General features: G+C 43.2%; 1 protein-coding gene across 2 annotated transcripts in view; it reads left to right on the forward strand.

Annotated features, from left to right (window-relative positions):
• Positions 1 to 14,018, forward strand: part of Ttc39b (tetratricopeptide repeat domain 39B) — a 99,329-nt gene that overhangs the window by 40,166 nt on the left and 45,145 nt on the right. For both annotated transcript variants that reach the window (XM_034502828.2, XM_076934718.1), the window contains one exon: positions 7,951 to 8,052. In XM_034502828.2, the coding sequence (XP_034358719.1) occupies positions 7,951 to 8,052 (102 nt within the window). The remainder of the gene's footprint in view (positions 1 to 7,950; positions 8,053 to 14,018) is intronic.

Consider the following 14,018-nt stretch of genomic DNA (forward strand, 5'->3'; position numbering starts at 1 on the left):
ATTTACCTGCTGTTCACCTCCTTAATAGCTTCAGGTTTTTCTTCTCTTCTCTCCCTTCCCCTCTCTTCTTCCTTGTGCCCTTCTTTCTTTGCAGAAGCATCTAGTTATGGAAGGCATTCCATCTGAGCTTTGTATGGCAAACTGAAATATAGCGTATCAGCTAGGAGAGCATGGAAGTGGGGGGAAGAGTAAATGCTAGTACTTAGTTTCTTAAGCATTTATAAACTTCTCCTTCCATGCTGACACAGCCACCAGCACCTCTGCACCAATGCATTCCCGTGTTCACTTTATAAACTGCTCACCACAATTCAAACAACCAGTCAGAGAGCAGAGACGCAGATAGTCTGAGGCTTTTGGGTGGCCATTGTTTTCTCTCCCTCTCCTGGATTATGAGGTGAAGGAAAGGAAAACTTGTCTTTGCAATTGTTGTTTAAAGACACCCAATTATTCTTTGTTTCAGTTGTGAGGCTTCTCTTCTCTTCTCTTCTCTTCTCTTCTCTTCTCTTCTCTTCTCTTCTTTTAAAGTGCATAGCTTCTTTCCAGTTATCACTACATTGAAAACCTGCATTTGCTGTGCACCCTGCAAATATTTGCTTCTGTGTCGGGAGGGGCTTTGTAGTTGGCCAAACAGTGCTTTTTAGCAGCCTGTGCCCCAGGATTGCTGGAAACATTAGGCAGAGCTGCTGAGCACCAGGAATGCCCTGGTCTGTGTAATGGGAAGCTCTTGGTTCCCCTCGCTCAGTAACACCACCACGATTTACAACCCCTTACGTTTATTTCTGTGGTGTCTCAGTTTAAAAGGCAGTTTTGCAAATGGAGTGCATCTCATTAGACTGAGCTGGGAATTGTTTCCTGCTCTTGCTGAGACCTACCATCAAAACTGCTGACACACCTAGGAGAGCAATTCAGTTTTGCCCTGTTTCCCTCTACACCACCTCCCCTGTCTCCGGGATATTCTGGTGAGAAAGGATGAGCCAGAGATGAAGTAAATTTATTGCTGGGAGTGGGGAGGATATTTTTTTCCTATTTATTTGCCTTTCAGTTAAGAGATGGGCAGTGGGACTGGGAAGATGAAGCAGGAGCAGCTCAGAGCTCCGGCGGACATGCCGCCCTCTTGTAGTTTATTTCCAATAACACAGGAAATTTGATTTGCTCTGCCTAAGGACAGAAGTTGGAAAGGTCTAGATTTCTGCTCTTGGCAGTTTGCAGTGTCTTCCGGCAAGGAAAACAGCACTCCTTGGGGAATAGTGTCTTTTCAGGTCTGAACTGGTCTATACGCTATGTGAAAATGAACTTTTATTTTTCCCAAATGGTTTCACTTTTCTGTAAAGCCCCCATTCCCATCAGGAACAAAAAACAAACTGACATGGAGCCGGCATTGCTAAGTTGACTTTGTGATTGCCAGTGCTCTCTTTTGGAAGGGTGCTGGCTTGGGGAGTGGTGAGGGAGAGTCACGGCAAGTGAAATGAAACTCTGCTGCTGAATGAAACTCTTCTCTCCTTCCTGGGAGAAGCTGGAAGTGCTTGGGAGGAGCCCCTGTCCTGGGTAGGAACTGCCATCTTGTCTTTTAGCCCAGCTGTCCTTGTGTGTGGCTGTGTGGCTGTGTGGCTGTGTGGCTGTGTGGCTGTGTGGCTGTGTGGCTGTGTGGCTGTGTGGCTGTGGGGGTTGTGGAGGCCTGGAGCGGGTGGCTGTGGTAGTTGTTGGTACCTGTGGGGGCTTGTGAGTGGACATGGCCTTAATCCTGGGGTTTGAAGTTTTCTCTTGATATTGGTTGGCCCTCGAGAACCCTGGATGCTGAAGCTAGCCCGAAAAAAGCCTTATCTTGTAGTAATTCCAGACATAGAGAGAATGTGTAGTAATCTAATAAAGTGGAAAATTGAAAATTTTCTGAACGGCCTAAAATGATGTGGGAAAAACATTAGGAAGAGAACCTTGTGGCTCCCTCACCTGGGAGGGCTACAGGCGACACATGGCCGTTTCTGCCTATTGTTAGCTCCAGTTTGACTCTGTGTGGTATGCATGGGATGTTCAGTTTCCCTAAACCAGTATTGAATGTTTCTTTAGTGATTTGAGCCTAAGTATTCCTTCACTTGATTATGTAAACGATGCATGATCATGTCTGAAAATTTGGGAAAGATGAGGACAGGAACAAAGAATGGGAACCCGCCTGCCACGTCCTAGAGATGAGAGTGAGGAGTTTGGTTTTGGTTTAGGAGGTTTGGTAGTAAGTCTAGAGGAAGGCTATCCTGGATCACTCACTGCTCTCATACCTAATATTTTCTTATTTCAGGTTCAAACAAGTATGTTCTTATCACCCATGGCTTTGTCAGTTTTATTTTCTTGTAAGGCATCAGGGTGAGAAGGAGGGGGAAGCTACAGTGGTATTCTGAATGACCCTGGTAGCCATGGTGATAGGCAGGTGAGCTGTGGTGGAGGCTGAAGGTAAAGTGCTGTTCATTGACCTGTTGGCTGTCTGTGTTCTCCTTCCTTCCACCCTCCTCCGCCGGGCATCTTTGTTTCTGATTTAAAGGAAAATATTTATTTTTATTTGAATATATTTTCTGTGTCTGTGGTGTAAGCATAGCTGTAGACTGTAATGTACGCATAAAATTTTATCTGTTCCCATTCTATTCCTCAAATATTGACACAAAGACCTATTATACTTATTAACAAGCTGCAAGCCTAGGCTGGGCAGATCCTGAGCTATTTTAACCCTCTAAGTCTATTAATATCAGACAAATGCCCTGTTTCTTGCCCATCTGGTCTTGCTCTGCCTCACTCTGGTCCATGTGTGTTCTCATGTCTGCCCTCATGGCAACCTCATGGTGAATCCTCCAGGTCTCCATGTGGTCTCTCCACCTCTTCTCCTCCTGGTCTTTCCACTTCTCCCTGGCCCCGGTGGTGGCTGGGATTGGAAGTCCAGCCTTCCTGTTTCCTCTGCTCAGCTAATTGGCCAATCAACTCTTTACTGACCAATCAGAAGATGATGGAGAAGAGTGTTTACAAAACACTGAGACAGGTGATGCTTCCTAAAAATAACAATATCAAAGACTGGCCTGTACTCAACTCTCTGCCCATATACAAGTTGGCATTTGAATAATACAAGGATAATCTTTTTACAGTACACAAAAACATTCCTACACGCATGGGTTCTAGCAAGGACCAGTAAAGGATGTCAGATTCCCTGGAGCTGGAGTTACAGGCGCCGTCTGGATTCTGAGAATCTAACTTGGGTTCCTGGAAAAGCAGCAAGTGCTTTTAACAGCTGAGTTGTCGCTTCAGCTCCTCATTTTGATTAAAAAACATTTTGTTTATTTGTGTGCATGCCCATCACACCTGCTATAGTATGAGGGTCTGAGGACAACCTTCAGAAGTCAGTTTTCTCCTTTCACTGGGTAGGTTCTAGGGATCCAATTCAGGTTATCTATCAGGCCTGGTGGCAAGTGCCTTTACCCACTGAGCCCTCTTTGATTTTTTTTTTTTTTTTTGAGAGTCTCATGTAGCTCAGGCTACCATTAATTCACTGTGTAACAGTGGCTGTCCTAACTCCTGATCTTCCTGCCTCTGTTGTCCAAGCACCAGGGTTGCAGGTATGTGCTACCATGTCTGGCTTGTCTTCTTCTCTCTTGTCCTCTTTGTTAGAACCTGTCTCTTTCATTGATCACTGACCATGAGCTTGGCTGCTGGAAGAACTCATCTATTGGGCTTTCATATTTTATCTGTTAGCGTTTAAAATCATATGCTTACTTTGGAAAACAATTGGCAATTCTTCAGTATCAAATGTGGAATTATCATATGACCTAGTCTATTATGGTCACATAAAATTTATATGTGAACATTAATAACAGCAGTCTCCATGATGTACAAAAAGTAAAATGTTCCATATGTTATGAACAAATGAAATGATAACCAAATTGGGTCTATCTCTTCAATGGCATATTCCACAGTATTTGATATGGAAGATTGTTGTTCCTGTTCCATACAGCAGGAATGAATCTTGGAGACATGGGAAGTGGGAAAAGCCTGCCATACAAAACATCTACAGATGCAAAAAGATTCGAGTTTCTTAGAATTAGAGGTCATGAGGGTCGTGGAGAATGGTGGCGACTGGGTGGGTACCTTTGTGTGATGGGTGTTGTAAGTTAGGTTGTGGTGATAGCTGGATATCTTTGGAAATTATATCTCAAAAGTCTGTTCAAAACATTTTTAAAAATTAAAGTGTCCAAAACAATGCAATACAAAGGCATATTTTTCTTATTTATTAATACCCGTAGTTGAAAGATTGTGTGGCCTTTAAGTCACCGTCAATCAAATGAGTGGTTTTTTTTTTTTCCACTATTTGAAAACATACTTTCTAATGAGTATAGTAGTGTTTAAGATAAAAAGAAGCATTCAGGTAAATTTTAAAAGTTGTACTACTTGTGGTTGTACAGATTTTAAAATTATGGAACAATATAAAGTTTAGTGTTGTTCTTTTAAATACATGAATATCAGCACAGTGTTTATATACTGCTAACCTATATTGAAGGAAATAAGCAAAGCCTCAAATAAATCACTGTATAGTCAGCTTTCTATTACTTCAACACAACACCCAAGGTAGCCAATTCATATAGAGAAAAGTGTGTGTGTGGGCGGGTAGCAGCTGGACAGCGTATCATAATGGTAGCTTGTGTAGGAACATGGTCACATCCTGCACAGGGGTAGAAAGGGCATACCAGGCCTGTTCCTTTTGTAACATTGTTCACAGAAACTCAAAGGTTGGAGTTGAACTACCTGAGCACCCCTCAGGGATCTGACTCTCCCACAGGATCCACCTCCTAAGGGTCCACCATCTCCTTTCCTTTTGGAGAGGGCCAAGCAGACAGGAACATAGATGTAAAAATGTAATATTATGAAGAGCGTTTTTCAGATTTCAGTAATAATATAATGAAACCTGAATAAAGAAAGTCCAGCAAGACTTTCTGTGTAACTTTATAATTATGTGTGTCAAAATTGCATAAGGGAGAATGACAGTGTAATAAAAAGATCCCCAAGTACCAGTTAAGGAAGCAGAGGACTCAATTCTATTTGTCTCCACTTACTAGACAGCTGAGGTAATGGTAAGTGTGGGACATGCAGGTGGGATGGATATGTGCAATAAAAGTGTGTCGGAAACCAGGCAGAATGCATGGGAACTTGCTCTCGGTTAGGGGTTGCAGCATGGTGCGGTATTGCCCACAAATAACTGCAGCGCCCATGGACACGGCAGGCTCATTGGTAACAGGGAGATCATCCAGGTGATAAAATGCCTCCCAAAGCACTTGGGAAACTGAAGACAAAGTGTTGATAAGATTTATTAAACTCAAACTGCTTTATTTGTTTTATCACCAGCCCAGTGATAAAGCCATAGCATGTTCAGACATTGTGTAGCTGCAAGCTAGAGGTTTTAAAAAGATGTATTTATTTATGCATATGAATATTTTGCCTGCATGTATGTGCATGCATCATGTGTGTGCCCCATGTGAGCCTGGTGTTCACAAGGGTCAAAAGAGGGCGTTGGGTCCTCTGGGGACTGGAGCTATGGGTGGCTGTGAGCTTGAACTGCGTCCTCTCTAAGAGCAACAGGTTAACTGCTGAGTCATCTCTCCAGCGCCAATGTCACATTTTCTAGAATATAATCTTAATAGTAAGTGACCAGCCAAGCTAAGGCAAGCAGATCCCTGGAGGATGAATTCCTGCATGCCTGCTAGTGCTTTAGGATCTTGAGAGGACTTCAGTCTGCCTTTTATCTGGTTTCTGAGCTAACAAATGACTGGAGGGTGAGTTGTTGATTTCCTGTCTTTGGAGGAACAGGAATTGGGGGTGAGAGTTAAATGTAGTTCACACTGTACCCAAACCACACTCCAGCTAGAATGCATGCGAGCTGTGCTGTTTTTCTTCTTTGTACATCTGAAACATTTCTAGCATTGGAAAAAAATAGGGAAAAGGTAGGTTTTTGATGCTTGTTCGATGCCATGCTGAGAATGGTGAGTAGAAGGCAGGACTCTGCAGTGTCAGCACCCACAGCCCAGTGTCTTCCCTGAGTCTCTGGAGGCCCTCCTGATACATTGTTGGTATCCTTCTGAGAAGGCAATATATCCTGATTACTCTGCCAAGTAACTTTTCTACAGAGCAGTAGAAGAAACCACAGAGGGGAAGCTGGAGGAGAGATGGTGAGGAGCTGTAGGTAGAACTGTGCCTGTTGGCCCTTAGAATGAAGTTTGGCTCCTGCCAAAAAAGTGATGTGGCCTTGGTGGCATGCTATGACTGATCAGATCCCCAAAGCAGCCTTGCAGAAGGAAAGGGAGATGGGCAGACACGCATACCTCACTATTGATGTTTGTAATTGAGATGTGTTACAGAATCCACATCCTGAACCAGAGAAACAACTGATCCAAATACTGTCGATTAAAAGTGCAGGTTGTAGTTGTAGTATGATAGGCCTGTTGTGATATTAATGTAAAATTTAAAGCATAGACTTTCTGGGACTTTTGTGTGTGTATAAAAGCACACAGGGTGAGAAGATGTAATTTAAGTGTTTATAACCAGACCCAGGTCTGACTGCTTACCTAAGCCAACACTTAGGAAATAAGAGGCCGGTGGGAAGGAGATAGTTTTATTGAAGAGCAGGTATTCAGGGCCTGGCATGGGAGCATACACTTGCAACACCGGCACACAGGAGGCTGAGCCAAGCAAGGTTTATGTTCAGTGTCAGTCTGTCTTTATAAACAAACAAACAAACAAACCAGCAAACAAACAGTGGGGCTGCAGAGGTAGTCTGCTGGTTAAGAGCACTGGCTGCCCTTCCAAAGAGACCTGAGTTAGATTCCCACCACCTGCACAGCAGCTCGTAAACATCTGTAACTCTAGACTCAAGGGATATGACATCCACTTCTGGCTTTCTGGGTCACTAGGCTCTCACACGTGGTACACATGCAGGCAAAACACCCATACACACGCAAACTGCAACAAATGGAGCATCCTAAGAAGATGGGTAGCTGTTGCCTTAGAGCGCCATCTTATAAATATAGTAAATATTTTCATAATGTTCTAAGAAAATATCCATAGCTTTTCTTGGGGAAAAAAGTTCTGAGCCATGCTTGGTGGCTCATATCTGCAATCTGAACACTTGGGAGGCTGAAGTAAGAAGATTGTTATTATGAGTCTGAAGCCAGCCTGCTCCCCCTCCCCACTCCCCCAAGCTATGGAGACAGACCCTAACTAAAAACAAACCAAAACAAAAATCTGGAAGACTATACATATAAATGATCTGGGCCAAGCAGTGACACACTCACGATCCCAGCATCTGGTACACAGAGTCAGGAGGACCTGGAAATTTGAGACTACCCTGATCTACATAGTGAGTTCTAGGCTAGCCAGTACTGTATGTAGCCGGACCCTTCCTGTCCCTGCCCCTTTCCTCAAGGGGGAAAAAAAAAAAAAGAAAAAAAAGTTAAAGAAAAAGGATGCAAAAGATGAAGGCAGTGGGTCAGCAGTTTTTAACCTGTAGGTTTTGATCCCTTTGAGTGCATTGCATATCAGATATCTTGCATTTCAGATATTTACATTGCGATTCATAACAGTAGCAAAATTACAGTTATGAAGTAGCAACTAAATAATTTTATGGGGGGCGAGTGTCACCACAACATGAGGAACTGTATTAAAGGGTTGCAGCATTAGGAAGGTTGAGAAATATTGTTGTAGATGATTTTAATATATTTTATGTATGTTAAAATATAAGGAAAGTTGATGAATCTCCCAGTGGTTTTATTTCAGAAATGTTTAACACAAAATAGAATTGCGTTACTTGCTTTTCAAATTGAAGTAGAGGTGAGCCATACAAAATGACTGATAGATGTGTGTTATACTCTCACGTGTGCAGCCCTTTCTCACAGAACAAAGAACTACAATCTCACTGGTTTCAATCCACAGATCTCCATCAGACATGGCAACAAGCGGCTTTCACTTTGTACCGTGTGACACCAAACGGACCTCCAGACAGCTTGGAGCATCTGCTGTGGGAAGACCAGAAGGGTATGTGGGGACTGTTGGGGACTCAGGAGACTAAAACACCAGTGAGGTGGGGGTGGGCCTAGGCAGCTATGGAGTCCATTTGGCAAGTTAGAGAAGCAGATAGGTGCCAAAGGACTCAGTGGTATAGTAAGAGCAAAACGAAATCCAATTCTGGGGGCACAGGTTCTTGATTCTCAATAGTGTTATTTTGTGTACGTGCATGCGTGTGAGAATGAGCACCACAACACGTGTGTAGGGCAGAGGACAACATGCAGGAGTCAGCGCCTCTGTGTGGGTTCCTGGAATTGAACTCTGATCCTTAGGCTTGGCAGCAGAAACCTTTTACTGGCTTATCGTTAAACTTTGGTCTAATTTGTTTTGTTGTTTGTATGTGGAATTCGCTATGTAGCTGAAGATTACCTAGAATTCCTGATTCTTTTGCACAAAATTCTGAAATTACAGTTACAACACCTGACCCATAAAAGATTTTAAAACCTAACGTTGTGTTACTATTATTTTTCTTCCTTATATTTTTCACACGTCTTTGGCTTGAAAATACATTTTAAGAAACATCCATCCATTGTAGAAACTCAGTAGCTGCAGAAAGCACAAAGAGAATAATTGCAGAGCCTTCTGTTCTTCTTAGACTCACTAAACTGTTTTAATTGGGATCATATTACACTGTTCTGTAGTCTGCTTTTTTAACTTACACTATATTTTTCATTCCTAATAGGTGTGGATTACAATTACAGTATCATTTAATTGCCAATTATTGGCCTTTCAATTTGTTCTAGAATTAGCAGATTTCTGATGATCTAAGTTGGGTTTTTTGTCTTTTTTAAACTTATGTGTATGTGTGTGAGTGCACGTGCTCACACACATGTATATTTATATGCATGCATGTGTACCTTTGTGTGCATGAGTGTGGATGCTGCTGTGTTTCAGCATGTGTGTGGAGGTCAGAGGACACATGGACACACTCAGGAGTCAGTTCTTAGCCCTCTATTTGAAGCAAGATGTCTTTTGCTAACTGTTTTCTCCAGGCTGGCTGGCGACAAGCTTCTGTCTCCACTTCCTCTATCACCATAGCAACGCTGGGATTACGAGTTGCAGCATCTGGCTTATGTGGGTTCTAGGGTTATGAACTCATGCCTAGTGCTTTATCCGTTGAGCCATTTCCTTAGCCTTAGGTTGGCCTTGTATGAGTTACAGGCATTTTGTTAAAGTTGTGTTAATACCCATGAGAAAATACTTCGTATTCTTACTTATAAGCTTGTATAGCTTTGAAGTTTATATATCAGGTCTTCATGTTAGATTTCACATTTGGAATTAGCTATTTACAAGTGGGTCCATTATACTCACGAATTTGCCATTGTCAATATGGAGGAGGTTGAGGGGTGGAGATGAAGTTGGAAATAACTTGTAAGAATCTTAAAATTTTATTTTTCACATTGCTTTTTGAAATTCCAATGTCCTGGTTCATGGAACTTTTTTTTTTTCTAGAAAGAAATATTCCCTTCTTATAGTTATCCTTTAATTCTCTTGTTTCCTAGGCAACTAATGCATCAGCATTTATAAGGCTGTGTTTAAAAGCTGTAGTAAAATAAAAATAACTGAAAGTAATAAGAAGTAAGGTCACAGCTTGACTGAGGTTGTGGCCTAAGAATCTTAACTTGAAGCCCAGAACCACAAATGCTGTTTCTGGGAGACAACATGATATAAGAAGGGAAAGGATGAAGGGAGAGGGGCTGGGCAGAGGGACCTCGGGAGGAAGGGTTGCTGAGAGATTGCTCCAGCAAGAGCCACAGACATGGGGGCTGAGAGTGAAACAGCCGTAGACAAGGTAGACAAGGATTTCGGGGTGGGTAAGTTCTGTAATATGGTCTACATGGCAGATGTTCTCAAGTGGCGACGTGCATGGATGCCTGCTGGAAGGTGTTCTTCATATTTCATGGTCAGCTCTTGAAGAGGATGGAGGATGTTGGGGTGGGACTCAGGATTTGGTGATGGATGTCACCTCCTAGTTCTTGGGTAGAACGGGAAGGTGTGCTAACCATAATCACTTTTTGTTACTATAGAAACCACCTGAAGCAATCAACTTAGAAAGGTCTCTTTTGTTTCACAAACCACAAGTTCAGTGTTTCTAGTTGGGCCAGCCCCACTGCCGTTGGCTCTGTCACAGGGGACATGCTGTGGACGGAATGTGGAGAGCATGGCAGGGCAATATTGCCCTACATCATGGTCAGGGAAGGAACAGGAGGAGAATGCCAGGGGCACCACAGTTCCCTTTAAGGGTGTCTGTCCATCACCTAAAGATCTTCCACTTGAGCCCCACCTCTTAGAAAGTTTACCACCGCCAGATAATACACCTTTGGAGACTAACACTTTTAACTTTTAACTTTGGGGACATTCCAGATGCAAACTAGCAGAGAAGCCATGGTAGGATACAGAGAGAGGCTGAGGGTATGTTATTTCCTTTTTTAGTTTGCTTAAGTTAAAGTGAGTGAGATTTGTGCATCTGTCCGAGTCAGGAAGAAGAAAGCTTAGAGATGGACATCCAGGCAGATGTGGAGGTAGAACATGGGAAGTGCTGTAGAGAGATGCGTTTATTACGGTATTAACACTTGCAGATTTTGTAGCCTTAGCAATGTGCCCACCCTGTTGTATCAGAAGGTATTCTGCTGATGTCAGTGAAGCAACAGCCTTTTGGAGGTCTGGGAGTGTGGCTGGCATTAGTTAGATGGTCCAGGGAATAACCAGCTTACACCTGCTTGCTCTTTGGACTGCCCTGCCCCTCAAACACCTGTCTGCAGCTCCCAACAAGAGGGCAGGCAGTTGGGAGTTTGAGTCTCCATTTAACAAACTGGAGGCAGTAGATGTCATGTGAATTGATAGAGGTGCTGCAGCCAGGCATTGGTCGGACGGCAAGCATGGTGTTCTGCCCTCATCCAGGCAGCATACCTTTGGTGATTCTGTCTGTTCTGGTGATTGGTGTTCTTGTTTGTTTAGTCTCAGATCATTGTGATGGTTTCTTCTGATTCTCCTTCAGCCTGGAAATAAGAGGGGAGACGTCTTCCCATAGAAGAATCTGGATACCTAGAGAAGAACTGGCTCTGAAACTGTTGGATTTTGTATTTATTACCATATACTATATCTGTTAAAAACTAGTGTTTTTAAAGGGCGTGAGTGACAGACAGTTACAGATGAAGTTGGAAATAACTTGTAAGAATCTTACAAGTGTCAAGTGTCAAGCTTATCATCTCTAGTTTCTTGATAGACTAGTTGCTGAAGTAGTTGTGTTAAGCACTTTGGAAAAATGAGGGAAGACTCTTTGTTGGCCCACACTTTTCCCAGCAGATCAGCCTCTTACCGTAATTAGCGAGGAGACATGCTGTTAGGTCTTCACGCAGGCATTTTTTTATGGAAGTGGGCTGTTGGAAAGGTTGCTCGTTTTCAAATCTCAAGGATAAAGTGTATCATTATCTCTTTGATGTGTATTGTATTTAAGGAAATGCATCCTCCTTCATGAAAGCAAGAGTCTGAGCTCTCAGGCTAAAGAAATAGAGAAAAACCTTTTATAAATGTCTTTACTCTTGTAGCATGGATTCTGCTTCCACCCCATGTGGGTACCAAGCAGGCTAGTGTCAGTTATTAATGAAGGCTGCTTTGGGGGAAATTCCAGCACCATGAAGGAAATTATAGCCACCAAGGAGGTAAAATTCCAGAGACTGTTAGTAGGATGAGGCTCCCAAATGGCTAAGTCATTGGTTGTGGCAAATTTTGAGTGGAGGCTAGTGACTGCTCTCTGTAAAGAGTGCAGGGTAGAGGGAGCCCTGCTTGTCAAGACCATAGGTTCAGTTTTGCAGAGTTTAAAAGTTCTGGAGATTGCAGAGTAGTGTGGCTATACTGGGTATCCTGAACTGTGTTCTTTATAATATTTTATTACAATTTTATTTTATTATGCATTATTTTGTTATTTTTAAAAAAGAATGAAGGATAGATTGATCAAACCATTGAGCCCAACCTAGCTCCCCTTTTCCTGTTTAATTGATTAGTAGATAGCATGCTTGTGGGGGGAGGGACAACATGTGTTGCTCACAGGACAACCTCACCTATCTGTCCCTAGGAACCTTCCACCTTTGTGTGAAGGACCTCTTGCTGGGCTGGAGCTTCCCATGCAGGCTGGGCTAGTTGGCCTGCGAGCATTCAGGAACTTGCCTCTTTCCATCTTCTGCATCATCATTGCTAGGATTACAGGTGTGCTTCACCGCATCCTGCTTTTACATGGTTTCTGGGGATCCAAACTCAGGTCCTCAAGTTGGCAAGGCACATGCTTTGCTGACTGACCCATCTCTACAGCCTCTGTCATTGTGGATAAGAGGTCTCACCATGTTGTCCATGCTGGCCTTGAACTCTCAGCGGTGCCTCAGCTTTCTAATTTCTGTGGTTACAAGTGTGTGCCACCACACCTGGCTTCTTTGTATGAGAAGGTGATGGATACAACCATAACCCTTTGTGTTAGAGAGTAAAACATTTACCAGCACAGTTTCCCACATCCTCTGGGAAAGACCCTTTCTACGTTAAGAGCTCTGGAAGTGAAAGCAGGCCTTGGGTATGCGCCTCCCTTTCCCGCCCATTTCCCTCCTCCAGGTTGTTTTTGCTTCTTCCTAACTCATTGGGCATTTGCCCAAGACACTGAATTTCCTGCTTATCAGTACTCCCATCTTCACTAGTAGGCTAACCAGGGTAGTTCCCAGTATTTATTTGCTAAGGAGCTGTTTCAAAATCAGTGAATTGTTTCTGAGGCAAATCGGGCATTGCAAACATAGCAGCGCACTAATGAGATAGTGAAGAGCAGCTCACTGCACCCACGCTTAAATAAACGAGGATGGGCAGAAATAGCCGGAAAGCAGAACTAGTTTACAGGAACTTAAGACTAGACTAAGTTGCCCACTTCTGCTTCTGCTGCTTCTCCTTCTTCTCCTCCTCTTCTTCCTCTTCCTCCTCCTCCTTTTCCTTTTCCTCCTCTTTTCTATGTAGCCCCAGCTGTCCTGGAATGTCCTCAGTATGAGGCCAGATTGGCTGGAACCCACATCCCTACTTGCCTTGCTTCCCTAGCTCGGACCACAAGCTGTTCACCGCTACACCTTTTAGTTCTGAAAGATGCTAATTTTTACCTCATTCCTTTCAGTGTATTACTCAGCCACATTTTTATCCTTTTTTATATTTGCATTTTTGTCTTTTCTGGCTTTTGCAGCAGCAGCTGATATCTATTGAGCAAATATTGCTACATCTTCCTGCTTAGATTTTGACTAATTTATGTATGAGGGGATTATTAAAACAGGGGGGAGGGGTGGTGCAGAACCGCATAGAGAGAAGCCTGGGGCACACAGTGTCAAGGAAGGGAAAGAACTTTTATTTTGCTTTGTTTTTTAAGACAGTGTAGCCTTGGCTGGCCTGGAGCTTACTATGTAGACCAGGCTGGTTTCAAACTGAGAGACATCTGCCTGCCTCTGCCTTTCCAGTGCTGGGATTAAAGTCGTGCTCCACCACATCTGCTGGGGGACAGGACTTCTGAGACAATGCACTTGCCTTTGTTCTTAGAATAGAATCCACTTCCTCTGACACTATAGTTTCTGACTTTGGCCTAGTTTCTGTCATTTCTCTCATTGTCTTGCTTGCTGCATGTGCAGCATAGAATTCCTCCTCCCTCCAACCTAGATATTCCCATGAGTCATCCCACTGTGTAACAGTTAGGGAGCACCTTTCCATCACAATGATCATCAGGTCATTTCTGTGTATGACCTTTTCTCTGCCAATCCCTCATGTAGTTAGTGCCTTCTATGGGCACTTGTTTGTTGGTCAGTTCTCCTCAAAACAGCCCCAGGAAATAGATTACTGTGCTCCCATTTTACAGATAAGGAAGTTGAGACCCAGCTATGTTGTAGACAGAATTGGTGTTGTTAGAAAATGATGCCCCAGAACAT

The sequence above is a fragment of the Arvicanthis niloticus genome, chromosome 5 (assembly GCF_011762505.2).
Source record: "Arvicanthis niloticus isolate mArvNil1 chromosome 5, mArvNil1.pat.X, whole genome shotgun sequence".
NCBI classification, from domain to species: domain Eukaryota; kingdom Metazoa; phylum Chordata; class Mammalia; order Rodentia; family Muridae; genus Arvicanthis; species Arvicanthis niloticus.